The 25,706-nt window shown below is 36.5% G+C and overlaps 1 protein-coding gene across 1 annotated transcript in view; it reads right to left on the bottom strand.

The window, feature by feature from the left end:
* The window catches only part of LOC150076424 (unconventional myosin-XV-like), a 163,604-nt gene that overhangs the window by 35,351 nt on the left and 102,547 nt on the right, over positions 1–25,706 (bottom strand). Inside the window, exons 11-12 of the mRNA XM_090387355.1 lie at positions 22,418–22,482; positions 7,202–7,341 (exon numbers count right to left, since the gene is read on the bottom strand). Coding sequence (XP_090243481.1) covers positions 7,202–7,341; positions 22,418–22,482 — 205 coding nt within the window. The remainder of the gene's footprint in view (positions 1–7,201; positions 7,342–22,417; positions 22,483–25,706) is intronic.

A 25,706-nucleotide genomic window follows, 5' to 3' on the forward strand; every position in this document is an offset into this window, starting at 1 on the left:
GGTTGAGAGAGAGAAGACAGAGAGTGGTAATCAATGGACACTGCTCAACGTGGACTAATGTTATTAGTGGAGTGCCTCAGGGTTCAGTGTTGGGTCCATTGTTGTTTTCTGTATTTATAAATGATATTGATGATGGTATATCAAGCTTACTGCCCAAGTTCGCAGATGATACAAAGGTTGGCAGGGTTGTTAAGGACACTACTGACACTATGCTGCTGCAACAGGATCTGGAACGGTTGAGCAGATGGGCTGAGAGGTGGCAAATGTTTAACATTGACAAATGTAAAGTACTACATATGGGAAACAGTAACCCCAAGAAACGTATCAATTCTGTGGTACTACACTGACAGTGGTAGAGAATGAAAAGGACCCGGGGGTAATTGTGGAGGCAGATATGAAATTCTCTGAGCAGTGCAGATGGGCTGCAAGAGTAGCTCATGGTGTCTTATCAATGATATACAGGAATTTTTCTATCAGGGATAAGGAGGTGATTATTCCGTTGTATAAGGCAATGGTCAGGCCACACCTTCAGTACTATATACAGGCCTGGAGGCCTCATTTCAAGAAGGATGTATAGCTACTGGAATGAGTACAGAGAAGGTCAACAAGATTAGTGAATGGAACAAAGGGTTGTTCTTACGAAGAAAGGCTTAAGTTTTGCAAATTACAGTGTCTGGAGACTAGGCACCGGCGAGGTGATCTGATAGAGGTGTATAAAGCCTTGAATGGTTTGAGCATGCTCAATGCCGATGGGATTCTTCCTCTTGCTCAGAATAATCACCTGAGAGGGCATAAATTCAAATTGAGGAAAGACAGATGTAGGATAGGTGTGTGGAAATTTGCCTTTAGCCAGCGGGTAGTTAGTTGGTGGAACAGACTTCCATCCCTTGTTGTGGAAGTTGTTATTTATTTATTTATTTTATTTATTTTTTTTTTTTTGGCTGATGCTGCATAAGCTTGCTTTCTTGCATCATATGCCTCTGCTAACTGCTAATGCTAATCCCACTTTGTTAACTGAGGATACATTTGCACATTTCCAGTTCACAGGACTTCCCCTGAATCCAAAAATGCTCTCATAATTATGGCGCTAAGGGTTTGCTTACCTCCTTTGCTCTTCCCTCTCTTAGTATAGTTGAACAAATTCCATCCACCCCATGTGCAATTTCTCTTCCACTTTCCTCACAGTTACCACAAAATTATTTAGCTCCCTGTTAGAGTTTGATATACTTCTGGCATCAACCTTCCTAAAGAATTCCTCATGTGTGAATATAGATATAAAATACCTATTCAGCCTGCCAGCAACCTGAGCAGGAACAATTACAGTTAAGCCATTGACCTCAAGTGGATCAACATGATTCAGCCCTTCCTTCTACTAAAACAGTCTTTGCCACTTTTCTTGGTATTTTTTGCCAGAGGCTTCTCATAATCTACCGTGGCTTGCCTTAGATCCTTTTGGCTTGATTTCAGACTAGTTTATATCTACCATACGCTTCTGTATCACCTGATAATTTATATGGATCCCATGCATTTTTCTTCTCTGCCACATGTCTCAATAGTTCAGCTGACATCCATTTAGGTATAAGCTTTGAACTGTATTTCTTAGTTAGTGTGAAAAGCCTATAGCTCCTATGATTATTTCCCTAAATGCTTCCCAATTAGAAGTTGTTGTTGTTGGTAAAAACATTAGTTAGCATTAGTAGAGGCACATGATGCCAGCAAGCTTATGCTGCATCAGCCAAGGAAAAAAAAAAAAAAAAAAAATTTCCACTTTCACTCCTCCGTTCATTCCAAATACCTGTCCAGTCCAGCCTTAAATTTATTTAGGCTATCAACTTCCGCAACAAAGGATGGAAGTCTGTCCCACCAACCAACTACCAGCTGGCTAAAGGCAAACTTCCACACATCTATCCTACATCTGTCTTTCCTCAATTTGAATTTATGCCCTCTCAGGTAGCTTCTGAGCAAGAGGAAAAATCCCATCAGCATTGAGCATGCTCAAACCATTCAAGGCTTTATACACCTCAATCAGATCACCGCGCAGGTGCCTAGTCTCCAGACACTGTAATTTGCAAAACTTAAGCCTTTCTTCGTAAAAGCAACCCTTTGTTCCATTCACTAATTTTGTTGCCCTTCTCTGTACTCGTTCCAACAGCTCTACATCCTTCTTAAAATGAGGCCTCCAGACCTGTATACAGTACTCAAGGTGTGGCCTGACCATTGCCTTATACAAGGGGATAATCACCTCCTTATCTCTGCTAGTTGGTCCCACTGTAGTAATCTTGTTTACGAAAGCAATAACCGTTCTTCGTAACCTTTATGACAGTTTCATCTTTAAGTGAAGCCTAAATCAATACACTGTTATCACTGCCACCTACTAGCTCTTTTTTTCTGCAGATTATTAATGCATGAAGAATCACCTGCTGATAATCAGATCAAGAGTACTGCTCTCTCTTGTTGCCTCTCTAACATGTAATTGTTAAAACCAGTCATCCAATAAATCCACAAAAGTCTTGCTAATATGTGAGTGACCAACCCACAAGTTCCAGTCAATATCTGGAAAGTTAAAATCCCCCATTACAAGACATCTGGTTTACTGGCCCACTCTATTTCTCTGTGCAGTTGTTCACTATACTCATCACAGTTGTTCAGCCTATAACACACACTCTTATTCTCATTTTTATTTTCCCAGTGCTTATGTCACACCAAACTGACTCAACTTGCACTTGGAAGACTGCTGTACAAATTGGAGAGGTATGGCATTAAAGGTAAGTTGCTACAATGGATAAAGGGATTTTTGAGAGGGGGAAGATGACAGAGAGTGGTAATCAATGGACACTGCTCTTCGTGGTCTAATGTTATTAGTGGAGTTCCCCAGGGTTTGATGCTGGGCCCCATTGTTGTTTTGTATATTTATCAATGATATTGATGAAGGTATATCAGGTTTAATGTTCAAGTTTGCAGATGATACAAAAGTTGGAAGGGTTGTTAACAACAGTAAAGACAGTATGCTATTCCAACTGGATCTAGATAAGTTGTTATTATTATTACTAGCCATATAGTGCAAGGAAGCCTGAGGCTTATGCTGCACCAGTTAAAAAAAATTTCCGAGTTACCCTGAGAGAGAGAGAGAGAGAGAGAAGTAGAAGGGAATCACCAAGAAAGAGAAGAATGATGATATCCAGCTCAGGACCCTGGGTGTGCCAAGCCCACACTCACCAGATGTGAGCCCCTGGGGTAGTTGGGCAAATGGGCTGAAAAGTGGTAGCTGAAGTTTAACATTAACAAATGCAAAGTACTGCATATGGGTAACAATAACCGAAAAGAAACGTACCAACTGTGTGGTACTACACTCAGAGAAGTGGAAAAGACTTGGATAATTGTGCAGTCAAATATGAAGTTTGCTGAGCAGTGCAGAGGGATCTTGTCAATGATATATAGGAATTTTGTTAGCAGGGACAGGGAAGTGATTATTCCGTTATACAAGGCAATGGTCAGGCCACACCTAGAGTACTGTGTACAGGTCTGGAGGCCACATTTTAGGAAGGATGTAGCATTGCTAGAATGAGTACAAAGAAGGGCAACAAGATTGGTGAGGGGATCAAAGGGGTGCTCTTACCAAGAGAGGCTTAAGTTCTGCAAATTGCAGCACCTGGAGAGTAGGCACCTGCAAGGTGATCTGATTGAGGTGTATAAAGCCTTAAATGGGTTGAGCAAGCTGAATGCTGATGGGATCCTTCCTCTTGCTCAGATTAAGAACCTGAGGGGGCACAGATTCAAATTGAGGAAAGACTTGTAGAATAGACATGCGGAAATTTGCCTTTAGCCAGCAGGTAGTTGATGGGTGGAACAGACTTCCATCTTTTGTTGTTGATAGCCTAAATAAATTTAAGGCTGAGCTAGACAGGCATTTGGAATGAATGGAGGGATGAAATGAGAGGGGTTTTTTTTTTTTTTTTTTGGCTGATGCTGCATAAGCTTGCTTTCTTGTATTGTATTCCTCTACTAATGCTAACTTTGAAGTGCCTTTGATTTTATGTGCTTCTGAACTAAGCACATAACCCCTGCATCCCTACCTCCTGTCCTACTGAACTATTAATTTTGAATATTTTTAACTATTGAATTTGCTTATAGTTCAAAATGATAAAATAAAAATAAAGTATTAATGAAATCTATAAAATAAAATACAGATTGCATACAGTTTACAATGAAACATGTCTGACTTATGCTTACAAATGTCAGTTTATATGAAACAAATGTGCATGGGTCAGTTTACAAACTGCAACTTAACTCATGCTTGCTGCCATTTATAGGGTACCATTCATGCCTTGTTGAGGCGAGCATGATTGCACCCCATATACGACTTCCAGAAACCACAAGGGCTGGTAAGGTGGGGAGACCCTGTGCCCTTGACTTCTTACTATTACAAAAGAGTACTGTTAGGTCACAATACCAGTGTGTCTTTCTGCATCTCTGAATTCGTTGTAACATCTCATCTTTCTCATCAACCTGTATGAGAAAGATGCACCATTACATCTTTGATGATAAGCTGTTACCCAGAATTGCCTGGGTGTCCCACCATGATGCTGCATAACCAACCTATTCAGTGTGTTGAGCCTCCTTCCAGGAGGCTCAAGCCCATTTTCACACAAGTTAAGACCTCATCCCATTATTTATGCACAGTGAGCTAATTTACTTGTGTGATGCCCAAACTAGAATTCAGTTATACTAGGAAATCTTATAGGAAGCCTGAGCCGTGTATTCAAACATGAGGCAGCTATTAAAGACTAATGTTAACTTCACTCACTCTGCCTTCTCAGAGTATTGTTAATGTGAGCAGCAAAACATTCTTACAAAGTTGAAATAGTTGCCCATGCCTGAAATTACCAGATTCACTCTTGGTTTGGAGCTCTTCATATTTTTAATGTTTAGCATTAAAATGCATTGGGATTAGCACTGAGACCAATTAAAAATATTTAACTGGGTCCCAAATCTAATCGTAATAAGCAAACCTCATTATGGAATTAATTATTTTGCATAATAATGATTGCTGGTACATCATTTATGAAACATTGTCTATTTATTCTCAGAGCACAAGCTGATCTCCTTTCCCTAGCCCCCCCCCCCCCCATTTTCTTTCTCTTTGCTTTCACATATTTCTATTTTTTCCTTCTCCATTATTTCTTCTCTTTTGACTATGATGTACCACATGGCTAAATTTCTGTCTTTCTATATATATGAGCTACTATTAGTGAGTTTGAAAAAAACACATACAGTTCCAAAAGCTACTCTGTGTTTATTTAGTTTACTCTTTATTTATTTTAGTTTATTCTTTTATTTTTATCAATGTCTGTTATATTTAGTTTACATTTAACTATTAAGGCTACTTATTATTTTTCTGCCTAATCAGTGTTCCACTAATTTATTATTACATAATGGAGTCTTTGCATCCAGTTCCTTTGTGGTAGCACACCATAGCCTTAGTTGCCTTTGCATTAGTAAAATTCAAATCCAATCTTTTGTGGCTAACACATAATACTCCACCAGACTATTCAGAGAAGATTTTTCTTTACCAAAATCCATATTATGATTCTTTTATAATATCATTACTATTGAGGTGAACCTGTGGTTCATTTTGAAATTTTACTTGCCACAGAAGTCAGAGTTACAAGCCTATAATTGCCAAGATCATTCTTAGAATTTGCAAATTTACATATAACCAAGGAACACACACAAAAAAAAAAAAAATGTTCTGAGTGTCACATTCTGTATTTTTCATTAAGTTACAGAATAGTTAACTTTTTTTTTTTTTTTTTTTTTTAGGAGCATTAGCAACTAAGGTCATATTGCTCTGGGAATATGCAGTGGTCATTCCCTGACCTTTCCACATCCTCTCTATTTGGTCGTGACGGGCTCAAACCCCAGTCTAATCAAGAAGCATCTACTACGCACTGCTGCTCCTTCCCACCTGGCTACGAAGGCGTCAATATTTAACTGTTATAAATAAATATATATTACTCATCTTGGATGGTAATAGGCCAGTGGGGCTTACAAAGTAACAATTATAAAATTAATTATACCAGGATTAAAAACAACAGGTAACTCAATATTTACATTCATTAAGACCTTTTTTTTGAGTAAGTGAGAGACAGAGAATAGAAACATTCAGTATTTAGGTTGACAAATAGGTCAATAGGCTAAAATAAGATTACATCACCATTCATAAGATATCATTGTACAATTTGTTCAGAACAGTTAGCATCATCAGGAACAAGGGTAGGATCAATATTAAGGCTGTTAATTAGGTTTAATGCAAAAGCAGAAACTAGGGACATTATGTCAATGAATTTAAGTCTACTGTTTAAAAGGATTAAAGAGGGCTAATGTTTCTCTCTTTTTTTGGGAAGGGAGAATATGCCATGCAACAGTGTCCCAGAGTGGAGGGGAGAGAGAGAGAGAGAGAGAGAGAGAGAGAGAGAGAGAGAGAGAGAGAGAGAGAGAGAGAGAGAGAGAGAGAGAGAGAGAGACATTTTTGATTATACAGATTTGCAAACGACAAAACTAATTTAACTTTTTAAGCATAGATAGGAAAGAAATTAAAGGTTGGCTATCATTTGAGAACTTGAACAGAGGAGGTAAATACACATCTAATGCTAGTCCATTTTAAGATATTGTCAACTGAAAAAAAAAAAAAAAAAAAAAAAAAAAAAGGCAAAGTAAGAGAAGTGGCAGACCAAATTTTAGCTGAATACTGCTTGGAGGAGAATAGGGAAGTGAGAATGTACATTTTGAAGCATTACATAATGCAGACTAAATTATTCCTGAATACCCTACAATTTTTTTTTATGGAGGAAATCCAAAGCTTTTGCAGGTATGTATTAAAAAGCCATTTTTGACTGATTATAAGATGTAAATTTTTATGGCAATTAGCTCTGGGGATGGGAGACTGTTCCAGAAGTAATATAGTTACCAATTAATACACAGTAAATGCCAATTATAATACTTTTGAAGGGATTGGCTTCAAAGAGTACTATAAGCAGGATCCTCTCCCCCCAACAAGATTGGTCATGGGACTAGAAGAAAAGAGCACTAAAAGTGAGATAATGCTATAAGCAATATTATAATGGGAATTTACTGTATTCTATCCATTTTACCATTCAAAAATTACACTGTATATATTTTTTTCTTAAAAAAGTTTACATACCAAGAAATTGGGCTTTAGCTTCAGTAGGTGTGAGAGCTGTCATATTGGTCCACTTCTCTTGAACTGCTGCTGTCCACTGAGACAGAGTTAATTGCCTTAGATTAAGCACTGGTTTTGGTATCAAATAGACCACTTCTTTCCTTAAAAGAATTATTATAAATGGGAATTTTATACTCAAAGTTTAATATTTGAAAAATATATTTTTAGATATAAAGGATGAAACGAGAGTCATTATATAGCTAAAATTTTTACTGTATTTGCACTTTACTATTAAAACTACACTGTGCTGCCACTTTATTAGGTACAACCCTGTTGGGCACACAAATGGTTTGTCCCACAACGTTGCAAGTCACATGACTACAGTTGTGAGTATAAATGCAGCAGAACAACCTTTCTAGTATCAGTTAAGGGTATAAACTGCAAGCAAGAATCGGGAAAAGGAGTTATCTAATGGACTTTGAAAGTGGCATGGTAGTAGGTGCAAAATGTGCTGGACAAAGCATCTCTGAAACGGCAGTTCTCCTGAACTTTTCACGCTCCACAGTTTCAAGGGTGTGTCAAGAATGGTGCAACGAACAGAAAACATCCTCTCAACAACACTCCTCTGGAAGAAAATCGCTTGTTGATGAGAGAGGTCAGAGGAGGATGGCTAGAATTGTGCAAGCAAACAGACGGGCCACAATGTCGCACATCATGTCAGAATACAACCTTAAGTGTGTAGAACAAAATATCGCAACAGACCACTAGTCACGCTTAGTCGCAAATGGGCTACAACAGCCAATGGCCACATTGCATACCTTTGTTATCAATGAAGAACAAGAGAGCATGTCTCCTGTGGGCACAGCAACACCAGCACTGGACTATCGAGGATTGGAAAACAGTTGCTAGGTCTGACGAGTCAAAATTCCTGGTGCATCATGTTGATGGAAGGCTCAGAATTTGGCAAAAATAACATGAATCCATGGACCCGCCATGTCTGACGACTACTGTGCAAGGTGGTGGTGGGGGCAGTATTATGGTGTGGGGAATGTTTTCTTGGCACACATTGGGTCCATCGATACCCAATGTGTGCCAAGATTCACGTCTAAATGCCACATCGTACCTAAACATCATTGCTGACCAAGTGCATCCATTGTTGACAGTTTATCCTCAGTCAGATGGTTACTTCCAGCAGGATAATGCACCGGTGCACAAAGCTCGAATCACTATGGAATAGTTCCAGAAACATGACAATGACGTTTCTTTGCTGCAGTGGCCCGCTCAGTCTCAATTCTATTGAATATCTATGGGATGAGCTGGAAAGGCTGTTCACTGCAGGCCTATACCTCTGTCGAATCTCAAGGAACTGCGTGACACATTGATGTCTGCATGGTACTCTATTCCTGCACAATGTTTTCAGCATCTTGTTCAATCCATGCCTAGATGAATTCAGGCTGTTTTGAAGGCTAAAGGAGGCTCAACACGCTACTAGGTAGGTGTATCTAATAAAGTGGCAGCACAGTGTATATCACTATTACAATAGCACTTCATAGAACCGTAACCAGCAGTGTAAGTCATCATCAGTACCTCTATCTCAACAAGTGGGTGATGTGCAATCTAAATTTCTCAGCCTTCAAGACACCACAGTGATCTTTAACTAATATAAAATTCTGTGGCAGCATACTAGTTTTGATTTTCCAAAGAAGAGTCAACTTTTCAAATTTTAGTTTTCCGGGAGTAAACAGTTTTAGAAGGAAATCATTATAAAACTATGTTATACAAAAACAATGCTTAAATGCTTTTGAATTATCATTACATTTAATTAAGTATTGTGTTTGTTACTAACGTAGTGTTTTAGTGGAATTGTTCATCAATACAATATAGTATAATCTTATTTATAATATGTACTAGAGTATTAAACAAGAAAATTATGATTGTAAATTTTGCATTGATTGTAAAGTGCAGTAAGGTTACAATTAAATTGTAAATTTCACTACATAAGCTTGGCGCCTCCGTAGCCAGGTGGGCACGATTGTTGTTATTTGGAGCATTCAACTAAGGCCATATTGCTCGGTGCAGTGGTCATTCCCTGACCTTTCCGCATGCTCCGTATTTGGTGGTGATGGGCTCAAACCCCGGTCTAATCAAGAAGTGTGTGCTATGCACTGCTGCTCCTTCCCATCTGGCTACGGATGCACCTGGTGGGCACGAGCAGCAGTACGTAGCACATGCTTGTCGATTAGACCAGGGTTCGAGCCCACAGCCACCAATTACAGAGGATGCGGAAAGGTCAGGGAATGACGACCACATATCCCCGGAGCAATATGGCCTTAGTTGCTAATGCTCCTAAAAACCAAATAACAACAACTACATAAGCTACGTACCTATCAAGATCTAACAAGAAAATTGTTTCATATTTTAAAATAATCTGTCAAAACATGCTATTTCAATGGTAAAGCATGTTTTAAAAGAGAATTATGAAGGTGCACAACAACAATTATTTCACTTTTGCAGTTAGACTGTGCTTGAAAAAAATCGATGTACAAGTTCTAATCCTTGGTGAGCATCTTTCACTGAAACTTCTTATTCAACCACAGTATGTTCCTCATCTTCATCACTACAAACTTCAGAAGATTCCATTATGTCTTCAATAAGTTCCTCTTCATTTGTACATATCCTGAAACATTCAATGCCCACATCTACTTCTGCATAATCTTTGAAGCTTAAGTTTTCCTGTAAGTTTAGGTGATGACGCGCAAATATTTCTTCCCTATTATCGGATTGTTCATTGCAATTAATAGACGAAGAAGCAAGCAAAAATTCACACATTGCATCGTTCAAGGTGGTAAATCCAGCATGTCTGAAGCAGTTGGCAATCGCTTTTTCATCAACTTTATCCCATACAGAAACACATAAATATATTGTCTACAGGATTGTTGATTTCACACTGAATTTTGCTTTCAAGACATAGCACGATTTTGTTTAATACATAGCATTCTTTGGTTGTTTTTCTTAAAACACAGGATAACACCTTGATCAAATGGCTGAAGAACTGACATCATATTTGGTGGTAGGTACTCAACAGTAGCTGAGTGGTAAGGAGCAGGAGTGCAGTAGCACATGCTCTTTAAGCAGACCGTGGTTCCAGCCCCTGACTGCTAAATACAGTCGATCTGCCAACCTGCATTGAACCAGCGTGGCAGATTATGGTCCCCTCAACATGAAGTGTTCAGGAGGTTTCCATCATGCAGTGGATTGATAATGGCTGCTGCTTTTACCTAACCTTTTACCTTATTTTACTTGACAGTGACTGTACATAGGTCATTTACTTGACAATGAGGGATGCAATTTTCCACACAGCAAAATTTTTCTAGTCTTCTCACTCATTCTGCAATCTAAGTCTCTGATCCATTCTTCGTAGATTTGTGATGTCATCTATGACTTTTGGTTTGCTCGATACATAGTTGGTAATGTCTTCAAACCTTTAATGCATGAGGCTTCTGGGCTTTCCCAATGAGTAAAAGAAGAAGCTTATTTTACTCATTGGGAAACAACAGATTACTATTCTCCTAGCAGCAATTTTTATCCGGTAGCAATTTAAAAAAGACTCCAGTTTCATCAGCATTGAAGATGTCATTGTGGTTGTATGCCAGCAAAACATTTTTTATATAATTTTCCTTCCATTCCTTTGTAGCATCAATCAAGTCCAATGCTGAACTTTTGCCTCACACTTTTTTCCAAAGACAGACCATGACAAGTCTTAAATTTCTGGAACCATCCATCAGAACTTTTAAATTCTTCAATATCCATTCGATGCACAAACGAATCAGCCTTAGATTTTAAAAGACTACCATCTATGGGAACGTTTTTTGCATGCATCATCATTAGCCATTCCAAAAGTACCTTTTCAAGATCTGGATACTTCGGCTTTCCTGCTTGAATCCTACCTGGTGCAGCAGATTTCTCTAAACCTTCAATCTTTTTCCAATCTTTAAGAATAGTGAACAGAGTACCCTTAGGAATGCCAAACTGTTTGCCGATTCAGCCTTAGAATGCACACCATTATCTATAGCTTGCAAAACCTTAATTTTATCTGCGATTGGCAAAGCTATCTGCTTTCTTGGAGCCATATCAATAAACATACACTCTAACTAATGAAATTAACTTCTAGCCAATGTTCATTTCTTTACCACACTGCAAGAAGGAGCGTGGGAAATTTTAACAATTGATTTTTCACAGTCAGGCTGCAAGCTCATCAATTACTTCAATATATTTGAAGCATTCTCTCATTTTTAAATGCAAATATTGTAATAAAAAAGTAAAAAGTCAGATTAAGAGGTAGAAATTTATGGTCATTACAGAGAAATCCTTTTATTTTCAGTGTCATTATATTGAATGTAAAATAGCATTAGGTTAATGAGAAATTGGTCAGGACCAACCACATAAGGATGTTATTACATGTTGGGATTTTAAAAAGAGTTTAAACTGTATTAGATCTCTATTTTGGGCTTTCTTCCAACCCTGGAGTTATGTGAGGCTATCCCTTGAGAGGGGCTTAGAGGGGAACAGGTATCCTGTGTGTTATCAGACACTCAGCCTAAAACACTGATGGATCCAATATCTCTCTATTACAGAAGATTTAGGAGAAGTCCGGTTGGCCTGCCTCCCTAAAATCCACTCATGCACACCTTCTCGATGGTAAGCCCTGTTACGTCACTTAAGTGGCAACGAACGTGTAGAGTGGTTCTCTTCAAGACGCCTGGTCAGCGTGAAGAGGAAAAGACCAAACCCTCCAGCATATGACAGCACAACAAAACAAATGGCCCTCAGTCCCCAGCAGCTTTCACTCTCCCTCTTACGGCAGCGAGAAGATCAGAGTGGAAGCAGAGGGTGCTAAGAATCTCTGGGTACGACCAGGCTGCCATGCACGGAAACTGAACTTGGCCTGTTATAATGCAAGATCACTCATCGGTAAAGACAGGATATTAGAGCTGGAAAATGAATTAGAAAATGTGAATTGGAATATCATCAGTTTGGCTGAAACAAGAAGAAGAAATGAATCACTTATAAGTTTATCAAGTGGAAATCTGCTGTACACCAATGGAAACAGTGAAAGGAGTGAAGGTGGAGTTGGGTTTCTGGTCCATAAAGATTTTAAAAACAACATTTTGGAATTCAAAAGTACATCACCAAGAGTGTCAAGACTAATACTCAAGATTTCTAAGAGGTACAAGCTAAAGATTATAATGATTTATGCACCGACATCGAGCCATGATGATGAAGAGGTTGAAGAAATGTACACCGAAATTGAGAGTCTTCTAGATAAGCAGAAAACCCACTACGCTATTACTATGGGAGACTTCGATGCTAAGGTTGGAAAAAGACAAAACAGCGCAGAAAGGGGAACTATAGGAAATTTTGGAATTGGTGAAAGAAATGAAAGAGGTGAAAGACTTGTGGAATTTGCAGAATCTCAAGGACTGTCAGTAATGAACACTTTTTTCAAGAAAAGGGTGAACAGAAAGTGGACATGGAAGAGTCCAAATGGATTAACTACTAATAAAATCGACTTCAACCTCACTAACAGAAGATATATTGTGAATGATGTTACCGTCCTGAATAAAGTAAATGTTGGAAGTGATCACAGAATGGTAAGATGTACACTTGATACAGATGTAGGAAAGGAAAGGAAAAAACCGACTCGAGTAAATAATACAAAGGTCTTTCAGATAACAGAAGAGAAGAAAAAGCAGTATGTACTGGAACTTAAGAACAAGTTTGAGCTTCTGCAGACTGCTCAGGACCAAGATATCGATGAGGAATATTACAACTTTCTAAAAGTGATAAAGCCCAAAAAACCTATAGGAAAAAAGAAATCCAAAGAAGAAAAAATTAGTCAAGAAAAACTTGTCATGATGAACCGAAGACGACAAATGAAAACCAAGAAAAACAATGAGAGGGAGAAAATTGAGTATACTGAGTTATGCAAAGCCATTAGAAAGAGACTCAGAGAGGACATAAAAAGATTTAACACGAGAAAAGTAGAACAAGCATTAAGGGAAAACAAAGGATTTAAATCAGCAGCCATGAGCAATAATACAGAAAGACAAATGATACTGAAACTGAAGAATAGTGATGGTGTGCTTATAAACAGCAGAGAAGGCATAATTCAAATAGCAGAAGACTACTATAGAGAATTATACAAGGAGCAGGGGAATGATGCCAGCAGTGGGGAAGATGGATTGCAAAGTAGCAACACATACGACATACCCGATATTCTTCCTGATGAGGTAGAACATGCATTGAAGAAAATGAAGAATCAGAAAGCCCCGGAGAAAGAAGAAGTTACTGTAGAGTTGTTAAGATTGGGAGGAAGAGACATAACACAAAAACTGGCAAGGCTCTTCACTAAGTGCATTAGAAAAGGTGTGACGCCTAAGCAGTGGAATAATGCAATCATAGTTTTGCTGCATAAGAAAGGAGATAAATCAGAAATTGGAAATTATAGACCAATTAGCTTGTTATCCCACATCTACAAGTTGTTCACAAGGGTCATTACTAACAGATTAGAAAGAATACTTGATGAGAATTAACCGAAAGAGCAAGCTGGCTTTAGGACAGGATTCTCAACTGTGGATCACCTTCACGTAATATCACAGCTAATAGAGAAAGAAAATGAATATAAAACACCATTATGCCTGGCATTTTTGGATTATGAAAAGGCTTTTGACTCCATACAGCATAAGGCAATGTTTCGGGCACTGGAAAGACAAGGCATAGATACCCCATATATTATGATTTTGAAGAAAATATATGAGAATGCTACCTCCTTTATTAGACTAGACAAAGACAGTAGCAAATTTAAAGTCGAGAAAGGAGTTCGACAAGGAGACACAATATCTCCAAAGCTGTTTACTGCTGCCCTTGAGGAAGCTTTCAGAAGATTAGACTGGTCGCAGAAAGGAGTCAATGTGAACGGCGAGTACTTAAACCACTTACGATTTGCAGATGACATTGTGGTCATAAGCCACGATCCCAAAGAATTAGAGGAAAATCTTAATCAGTTATGCACAGTTAGTAAGGATTTTGGACTAAAGATGAATATGGCTAAAACAAAAATAATGATGAACAAGTATGCTACAGAAAGGGAAATAATGATTGAAGGAGCAGTAATTGAAAAGGTGAAGTCATATACTTATCTGGGACAAGTTATTAGCTGTAATAATGATAAATGGCTGAAAGTCAAGAGAAGAATAAATTTTGGATGGATAGCATTCAGGAAATATAGTCACATACTGAAGAGCAATATCCCAGTTTGTCTGAAATGTAAAATAATGAACCAATGTATACTCCCCACCATGACTTATGGAAGTGAAACTTGTGCACTCACCAAAAGAATGGAAGAGAAGCTGAGAACTACACAGCGTAGAATGGAACGAATTATATTAGGAATCAGACTGTTAGATAAGAAGAGAAACTCGTGGATTAGGCAGCAAACTCAAGTAAAGGACATTCTTATCAAAATTAAAGAACTAAAATGGTCTTGGGCAGGACACAAGAACTAAAATGGTCTTGGGCAGAAGAAAACCTGGAAGACAAAGGCGGAGATGGATAGATGAAATTCATGAGTTTGTGGGTAGTAAATGGATGGCCAGTGCTCAAAACAGAAGGAACTGGAAAGTTGCTGGAGAGGCCTTCATCCTGCAGTGGATTGAAAATGATTGATGATGATGATGATGATGATGATCCCTTGAGAAAAAAGATAAGAAAATTTAACAAAGCAGAAAGAAAGGTGATAATCACTGTTGTCATGGGGAAAAGGCAAATGCTAGAGGTGGGGGGGAAGAAAGTAAGAGGGTCCTCTCCAAAAGGCCCATACTGAATTAGATGTAGTATGAATGGGAAAGTGTAAATAGCATAGCATAAAAGGAGGAGTAGAATTTGCATTAGATGCTACTGAAGGGTGGGGGATAAAGCATTAGGTAATGTAGGAGGAGAAATCCCCTAAAGGGGATCACTAGGTAAACTTTGTGATGTGCTGCTATGCTCCAGGTGTGCTGTTTGATGGCATTGTAACCCATACAACAGCAAATTCTGGTCAGGTATTAATAGTCCTTGCTGCTCACTGCATGCATTGTGTTGGATACAATGCAGGCACTGGCAGATCTATATTATCAATGTCCCATTTCTGTGCTCCCTTACTCGGTATTTTTACACTGAGCCTTTGCCTAACCATTTCTATGGTGCTATTACAGATAATATTAAAAGTCATTAACTATGTATTATGAAGAATTAAAATGTGGATAAACTGTTTCAGATTAAATTTAAAAAAAAAAAAAACACTTAAAATCCATGAAAAAATATGGAAAAATAATTAAATATATATTTGCATGTTCTTTTGGATCTGTGGATTGGAGGAGTCGATGTATAAATTTTCATTTTGTTTGTTATGTTTCCTTATTTATTCTACATAGCATATTTTATATTTGGTTTGTTATTTCTCTTAATGTTTGCAGCATATTCGGATATTCACTGATAGTCTGCTAAGATAACAATCAGTGATGAAATATGACTCTTTTTTCAGAGTTCACAAGTGCTGTTGTCCCTTGAAATGATAATGCTTATGGGCTCTTTATTTCTTCATGGTTTTCTTTTAGGATACAATGCAGGCACTGGCAGATCTTAGTATTTTATTTTGGTAGAGCTCATTCTTAAGGGTGTGGGTGTGGCTCTCTTCGGGCACGGTATCATTCATTCACTCCACTGGGGATGAGTGTTGCTTTGATTCTTTTTATTTAGATTTTTTATGTTTATTTTTTGTTTTGGTATAGGAGTGGTGAGGTTTATAGGAGCAAAATATCACCTTGCCTTACCTATAATCCTATCAACAACATTAATTATTTTGCTGTATTTTTTGTGGTTTAAGTGTTTTTTAAAAATATAAAAGATATATGTTTCAGAACTTTTAAATCCCTCCTAACTGCCTCATGCTATCTTTACTTGCTTAATTAAACTATAGCTAGCTCCTTATTTGTCTAGCTCAGTATCCTTCTTGTGCTATATTTTTTTAATGGCATTATTAATCATAGGATTATTCAGATGTTGATTTCTATATTTGATTTATGAGTGGATTAATCAGGCCAAGAGATGCAAGGAACAAATTTATTATGCATCAGCTAAAAAGGGAAAAAAAATCCAAGTCAATCATAATTTGTCCATTTCTACCTTGAAACTTGTCAGGCTCCTTCTTCAACTGCCTTAGGAGGAAACTTATTCCAGTAATCAAGAATACACTGCCTAAAGGCAAACTTCATGAGATCTACCCTTCTATTGTTTCCCAAAATTTTATGTTTATATCCCTTTATTCTTGTTTCACCTGCCAATATGAAAATACCTCTCTCTCTTTCTCTCTCTCTTTCATTCATTCTGCTTATTCTTTTAAGGGCCTTAAAATACCACCTCTATCAGGTTGCCTTTAAAGTATCTAGTCCAATCTCTGCAATCCAACATCTTCTAAGACATTCCTTACAGGAGCCACCCTTAACACTCCCAACCAAACTAGCTACCCTTCTTTAGAAACTCTCCAGACATTCTAATCCTTTTTTTTTTTTTTTCAGGTGAGGCCTCCAGATCTGAATACTACCCCAGATGAGATCTTACCATTTTTTTTAATAAAAAGAATAATAATATCCCCCCCCCCCCACAATGGCAAAGGTCCTGTTGATCAATAATGGTACACCCAGGCCTTTCTGCTTACTCTGCTAGGAAAACTTCATATCTGCTGGTATTGTAACCCCATACATTTCTCATCATGAATCACTTTTGATTCTTGTTCCTAGTGTGCATGCTACCACAGGATTCCTATTCCCTAAATGCATAACTCTTACATTTAGCAGGATTAAACTTCAGTTTCCATCTGTTAGACCATACCTGTAACTGATCTAAGTCATTCTGAAATCATAGTTTAGCTCAGATTGTTAACCATCCTACCTATCTTTAAATCATCAGCAAACATTGCCAGTTTTCCCTGTATAACTTAAATCGATATCATTGAGAAAAATCACTGATAACAGAAACAAGAAGTACCAAACATTGAACCATGAAGGACCCTGGTTGCTGCATTAGTCCACTCTGAAGAATGCCCATTAATAACCACCCATGTGGGTTTTCACATGGCCAGCCCCTGATCCACCTGAGGATCTTCTCATTAATCTGAGTATGCTCCACTTTTCATAGTAGTCTTTCTTTGGGAACCAAATCAAAAGATTACTAAAATCTAAATACACAATATTTAAATTGTTTTACAGCATTTAAGTACTCTATGACTTCATCATTGTATTTAAATGCTGTAATTAATCATACTTATCATGCAGGACTTTCTCTTCACAAACCCATTCTATGAATCTCCCTTTAGGATTTCATTGCTACCAAGATGTTTCTGTATTGTATCCTTAATCACCAATTCTATTATCTTACCCATTACAAAAGTCAACCTCACCAGTTTATAGTTGTTCATTTCTAACATTTCTCCCTTATGAATGAGTTAGACATTTGCAGTTCTCCAGTCCAAAGGAATCACCCAAGAATAGAGTGATGATCTCAGTAGAAATCTAAAGATAAGATCATTTACCATTAGATGCCATAAGCTGCACTTATTTTTTCATTCTTAATAATATCTGGATTCATCCCATCTTCCTAGGAATCTTACTCTTTTAAAATTTTTTGAGAGGTGCTTCTCAGAGATCATTACATCACTAATCTTACTGCAATCTTACTCTCTTTTTCCCCTCTATTCTGATAATTAGTGTCCTGAATGCATGAACAAAAAGCCCTCCCACCTACTCTACAACATGAACTGCCCACTGCATTTAATACTGTCACATTTTGTGTGATGTCAGTCTTTGATAATGATGATACCAAAAACTTTTTGTACAATTTTAGGCTTGGCTACGGGATTTTATACCTGACCCGACCTTGCCTTTTGCAGCTCAACATAACAGAAAGCTCAGTTTCATGCATTATTGTCTTTATTTATAGTTTCAGGGCACAAGGGTTCCCATTTTCTATGCAGCTTTTCAGAGGAGTGCTTGAAACAAGTTTGATGCATACATCATTTTCCCCATGCATATGCTTTTGTTAAAGAGCTCCAAAAGTCATGACTTCTTAAATGGTTTTTTAATTGTATTTTAATAAAATAACACCTTCATTTATCAAAGAAATGAAACTTTTTTTTTATTTTTATATATCTATTTGTGATTTTCATGATGGTGGTGTTAAAGTTACTCCACAATTTACCTTGTCCATATTGACTTTCAAGTTGACAGAATTGTCATAGTCGCTTTTCCTGAACTAAGAGACCAAGAAGAGATTTCAAATCCACTGCCTTATTGTCCTCAAAAGGATGTGACACTGCATTTCCATACATATATATACTGTATATATATATATATATATATATATATATATTTTTTTTTTTTACCTAAACTAAAGGGGAAGAAAAGCAAGCCGGATATGTTATTATAGAGAGGTTTACAAAAGTAAAACCTTTTCTAAATAAAAAATACACAAAATGTCACAGAAAAAGAAATTACACAGTCCTAAATAAGCTCACAATATGATGATAATGATCCAGTTGCAGCCACCACTGATTCAGGTATACATCAAATTGACTAAAAAGAGTTGCCAAAGATTTAAGAAAAATGTCATCCATTTTCTAGATTCATGTTAATGTATAGTGGCTGAAGGTCTAACCTGATAAGTCCACACTGGTATTCTCCACTGCATAAACCTCCACAACAGAAAGGGGTCATTGCTTGCTTGTTTATTTGTTTGTTTAGGGATTTATTAGGTGCATCGGGTGTGCCAGGTCATTGCTACCATTCAGGCAATCAATTAGCCATCTTAGCTTCCTCACATTCCAACAGTCCAAGATAGATGAAAGTTTCAAATTTTCACATAATTCCTTTCTTGAAAATTAGATGTCAATTTTAATCTGAAGTCCAACCATACTAAAAGAGAGAGAGAGAGATCAGATATTCCACTGCAAGGATGAGTTGAAATAAAGATCTTGAAGCTGAGGACCAAATCTGAGGAACATAATTAAATAGCAGACACAAAAATATGATAAAGTCCTTAATGACAGTGTTGTGGTTGTAAATGAACACTACTCTTAACTTAAGAAGTCAAAAAGACTTAAAAATGAATATATGTACCTACAAACAGTGCAATTAAAACTGGGTTTATAATCAAGAGTAATACTCAAAAATTTTACAGAAGCTGATGGAGGAAAAATGACATTATTAATACAGATGTCTAAAAATAAAATGCAGGAACTGACAGAAAAAACAAATACTTAAAGGCAAAAACCTTTTGGACATTAACCCTCAAACCAGAACAACTGATATAATCAATGATTCATCAAGATCCTGCTTTTAAGCTGCTTTTAAGCTATAAATGATATTTATAGCTTAAAAGGTGCTGAGAAAAAGCTATTTATATTTATATAAATAGCTTTTTCTATTTTTCAATGATATTTATAGCCAATGACATTTAATCTTGGACTAAAGAAAGAGATGCAGTATCACTGAAGAAAATGATGAAGATGGAAAAAGAGATTCTCCTTGAGGAAGCTCCAGACTAGTATACCAAATAACTGTTACAGTCTTATAAATTAAAACTAACCAAATGTTGCACAGTAGAAAATCAAGAAATTTAAATAAGGATGCTCTAGTTGTAAAAAACATGCTGAAAGAAATAACAGACCGTCAACAGCCACTGTACTGAATGCAGCCACAATAATGAGAAAACCACATAGAAGTTTTCCCTTGAATTACAAGCCAAATAAATTTCAGATAAAAACAAACAGCTAATCCTTTAAAGAGAATTTTATCTAAGGTTTTCAGTAATGATGAGGAGATTGAGATAAGCTGAAAGTTCAATAGCTCTTAGGATGAGTTCACCTTAGGTATAGGAATTTGGCTATATTTATATAGAAAATCTGGAAATCAGTACTTAAAAGTATACATATAAAGAATACAGTGTCCAGTACATAAAAACTGCCCACTCTGCCCGCAAAACTTGCTATCATTTCATTACCTGTGGCCAAGAAATTCTTTAATGAGTTGACTAATACATTTAAGCTGCACCGTGGAATGGAAACCTGACTGAACTCATCAAAGGACAGTTCAATTTCAAAAACTTGTGAAGACAAATTTGACTGGGGCAGATTAGGCTTGGTCACATGTTGCATTCAACCTTCCAGAAAAAATTCTCAGCAGAGGAAATTCCAGAATCCAAAAAAATCTAGAATTCATAATAGCTCTGGATTGAATATATTCATCAATTTCTTAAAATTTTACCACACTGAAATTAGGCTGAACAAAAGAAAAATTACTATAAGATTTTGTTGAAGGGCATCAACAATAAGAACAATGAAGATGCTCTTTAATTTTAATAATAAATATGGCGTATTTTTCCACCACAGTAACTTGCTGCGACTTGAGATGGAACATATTTTGGACATAGCATTAAATGCGATAAATGTATGCCACCTAATAAGCCAAAACCAACCATGAAATGGGTAAATTTTAGTGCAAATATAACAGGGAAATAACTCAAAAAGGAAATCCATAATTAAGAGATTTATACAGACAGATTGGAAAGAAAATCATTTTTCTCTGAATAGCTGGAATTGCCTGGTATACAAATCTCCCGAATTTTGTAGGCTCAAACTAGCCTCAATAACAAGTGCATTATAATCAGACTTGAAGCTCACCAGTGAACTTAAATACACCCAATCCAGGGGTAACTCACAGAGGGAGGTGAGATGCCAATACAGAACAGTGAAATACTACTAACTGATTCACAAAACAGGCAATAATATTAATATTTAAATTTAATCCCAAATTAAAATCGGCTATAACAAATGATATCATTTGCAAGCAATAGCCAGCCTACAGCTTCATCACATAAAACATTAGATAGAGGAGAATAGACAGTAAACAACATAAAAAGAACTGACTGCATAAAGAAGCAAAATCTATTTGCTACACTTTCAAACAGAGAAGAATTCAACACAAAAATGAAGGCAGATTAAAATCCCAGCAGCAACAAATAAAGCCACACTTCCACCCTTCTTACCCACTCTAATGCACTGAAAAACTGTAATTAAAATGTGATACAAGTGGGGATATATCATTCATATCCTTAAGCCAAGTTCAACCATGCAGACCAAGTGCACTTTTATTGAAAAAATATCTTTAAATTCAGTTGAGGAAAAGTCAAAAAATCCCACATACCCATATTAGACAGGTATTATCCCAGCAGCAGATCCAATATAACTCTGTTGCTCTTCTTGGATACTGAGTTTGGGTTCCACCCTACATACAGGGTGTTTCAATTAAAAGGTACCAGCATCTGGTACCTTTTAGTTGAAACACCTTGTGTGTGGATACCTTTTTTGTCATGCCTGAACTGAAATTTTTTAATTTAGTTTTAAAGTTGAGCTAAATATTACTTAGTAGATTTTATGATGTCTAAATTTAAAATTTCCTGAATCAACTGCTTCTTTTTCACTTTGATATTTCAGAAGTACATTGATAAGTACTTCTGAAATATCAAAAGATATTTCAGAAGTACATATCAATGTATTTCTGAAACTAACATACAAAAAAAAAAAAAAAAAAAAAAAAAATTGTGGATTGAGAGGCAATACATAACTGCCGTCATACAGCCAGCTATTCTGTGCAGCTAAACATGTGTAATAAAGAGCAAATGTTACATTGCAACCACATGTTTGCTCTCCCCCACTAAATAAAATCTTCTTTATATTGGTTTCAGATTTACATAAATGACATTTTTATGCTAAACCAAGGATGGGGAAAACAACTTTACTATTGAGGGGAAAAAGCAGGTAATTATGCAAAATTTTAATTTTTAGAAGAATTTAAATTGTTCTTCAATTTTAGCATCAAATTCAAAAATTTCAGTTCAAAGATGATAAAAAAACAAACTTAAAAATAAGCGAGACAGACCCTAGTGCCTTTTAACTGAAACATCCTGTACACAACTCAACAAAAGAAAATGTGCTCAGAGTAAAATAACATATAATAAACAGAACACGAATACTAAATATGAAAGGCAATAGTTACTAAATGTTATAAGATTATTTATGAAACATGACAGCAAAATTAGTAATGTGAAATACTTTTGTTTTGTTTCAAAGAATTAATCACTTACTCAGTGGGAATGAAGTTCATATCTGCTGCTCTATGCAGTAATGCTGCAATTGTAACAATATCTACCTAAGACAGGAAGAGTATACAAAACTTAGTTTTAATATTTTATTAACTACACTGATAACATTACGAAATATAACAACAATTAGTATTCTTGCCAACTTTAATTTATGCTATAAAATTCTTGTACTGAGTAATTAACAAATATAAAGAAAACAAAATAACTAATATCTACTAAAGTCTGCATAAGCAGAATGAGCAATTGTAATTTTTGCGTTTATGCCAACTTGATAAAAGATGGAGTTTAATGTAATCAGTATCTACTTTTAATACACAGTCAGGTGCAACAACCTAACCATAACAACATAACCTCCAATGGAAAAAACTCTTTCTTGCCCTTCAGCAATATTAATTTACAATACCTTTCAATGAAAGTCTGATCTTTGATTTCTCTTAAGAATTCAACAACTCTGATAATTACTGGGCAAATAGGTCAAAAAAAGTACAAAAACGCTATCAAGACATAATTATTTAAAAAAAGATAACTTTCTGTTCTAATGTTTTTATCTGTTTATGGACTATGAGACTGTTTATGATTCATTCCACATATGAAATTAGCAGCTGTTTGATAATTTTATTGCAGCTGCAGAGGCTGAAGTTTATGGTAAAGTAAACATCAAGAAAACTATAGCCATAAGGACTTGATGTAAAATGTATGTATAATACAGAAATATATTATGACTAATCCTCAGGTGGGTCATAGCATAGTGTTGTCACATCAAACTCATTAGATTATACATTACTCTTCCAAAATGTCATGGGACACCAATCTGATTGCAGGAAATTGTGTGTGAATATGAAATATACAAATATTTTCACCTATAAAGGTGATCAGTAGTCAGCACTGACTAACCACTTTTCAAATGTGCATACTGAATATAACAGTAGTTTCCTCTACTAGAGAAGCGTTATTTATTCAAAGTAGTGCAATACCTGGTATCTCATGAAGGTAGCCACAATATGAGATAAAATAAAATGATGCCGTTATACCCATAACATATTATGCCTTGTGCATTTAGTCTTCAACATATACTGAATGAGTATACTGTTTAAGTTTTGAGCATGCTACTGCTCAGGACAATTGGCAATATGCTGAAGAAATGGAAGGATGCCACCAAGCCCAAGATATGACCAGATACGTGTAAAATAGTGACTGACAGGAGTCAACACACCTTGAGATGGTAAGTTACCTCACCATCAGACACTAGATCACCTGAGTTTGGAGCTGTGAGCAGTCATGGGGAAACCTGTAAATGTTTCCACAACATGTAGAAAGCTGCAGACTATGAATTTTCAAATATAAACTGTGCCCACAAGCCTTTGATAACAAAAATGAATGTAGTTGATTGCCAGAATGCAAGGTGGCAATTTACACTGTGAAAATTTTCAGAAGTCTTGAATTCATTAAGGAACAGCAAGCATCAAGCTTTTAAATACTTCTAGGGCTCATGTTACTTAAGCCCATTTCCATATGCATCTCCTAGTATTCAACGTGAGGTGCTCATGAAAATTACCCCCTAGTTTCATTAAAACCTGGTCAATTTCTCCAACATTAAGACCTGTAGAAATAGCAACACAAGTTGGGTATTTCCATGCTTCATGCAGGAATAAAGAGGTGATTATCCTACCAGCTGGGCCATATATGGAATACCGCATATAGATTTGGAAACCTCATTTTACGATTGATATAGATACAGAGAAGAGCAACAAGACTAGTTGGTGGTATATTTTTATTAGGCATCTGTGTGGAGACTCAACTGAAGTGCATAAGGTTTTAAAGGGTTGAGTAATCTAAATGCGGATAGCATCTTTGCTCTTTCTCAAATGACACACAAACAGATATAAATTTAAATTAAAAAGTATGGTTGCAGAAAACAGATGCACAGAAATTTGCATTCATCCAGACAGTAATTCATTCTTAGAATAAACCACCCAGTGTTGTGGAAATGGATAATTTGAATAAATTTAAATATAGGTAAAATGTTATTTGAAGGAATAAACAAATGAAGTTAGCAAAAAGTTTTTTTTGGCTGATGCTGTATAAACTTTACTTCTTTGAACCATTTTGCAATACTAATACCCAAAACAGCTTAGATAAGTTACTCAGAAGCAGTCAGTCATATTGCAGTTTATGACAAACACCCACAGAATCAAGACAAGACTAAGCTGGTGTGCACTGCAACACAAACTGCAATATGATCACTCTAAGTAAGGCTTTCTAAAGCTGTTTTGTCTTGGTTTGACTAAGTGGTGTGTGCCCAGCCTTATAATTCAGACATAGAACATTATATTATTATTATTATTATTTTATTATTATTATTATTAGCCATATGGTGCAAGGAAGCCTGAGGCCTATGCTGCACCAGCCAAAAAAAATTTTTTTTTTCTGAATTACCCCGAGAGAGAGAGAGAATCACCAAAAAAAAGAAGGATGAAGAATGATGATATCCAGCTCAGGACCCTGAGTATGCCTAGCCCGTACTCACCAGATGTGAGCACCTGGGGACATTATGTTCTTGTTCACAGCGTGGGCTGAGTTAGCGTGAGAGTTGCATAGTCCATCCCAGGAAACTTGTACAGTTATTTTCGCACAGCAAAGAGAAAACCGACTGAAAGAAATCCATTTAGACACAATATGCAGACGCCTTAGTTGTGCTATGATGTTTGACACACACACACACCTCACCTAAATATATCACTAATATTATCAGTATCTCTTTATATCAACTTTACACCTAGTTTAATAGGTTCTCTGATTTGTCTGCTATGGATTATGTCAGAGACATGATGTAATGGTAACTTTGAGCTGTTCCTCGACAATGGCATATTGGTTTTATGGGAAATTTAACTCAGTTTAGGGATATCCATTCATTGATTCATTGACAAGATTTATAATGACCAGTGATTATAATGAGCAGTATTGAATGTCAAATTACTTAGTCTGGAGCGAAGGTGCACATATTTTCGGAGGTTCTAAAAGTGAGATCTCAAAGGCCTGGAACAATACTAGTAGTAGCAGTAGTAGTGGCAAATAATGGAAGAAAGCAAAAAATAATAAAATAAAATAAATAAATAAATAAATATAAAAAAAATACACACTGCAACCATCCACACCCTCCAACAATTTGTGTAGTTCTTCCTTGAATTTATGCTCTCTCGTGTATAGTCTCAGAATGAGGAAGAATGCCATTAACATTTAGCCTACTTAATCCATTCAAGGCCCTAGCCAC

The sequence above is a fragment of the Mastigoproctus giganteus genome, chromosome 13 (assembly GCF_048544385.1).
Source record: "Mastigoproctus giganteus isolate SK-2022 chromosome 13, ASM4854438v1, whole genome shotgun sequence".
Taxonomy (NCBI): Eukaryota; Metazoa; Arthropoda; class Arachnida; order Uropygi; family Thelyphonidae; genus Mastigoproctus; species Mastigoproctus giganteus.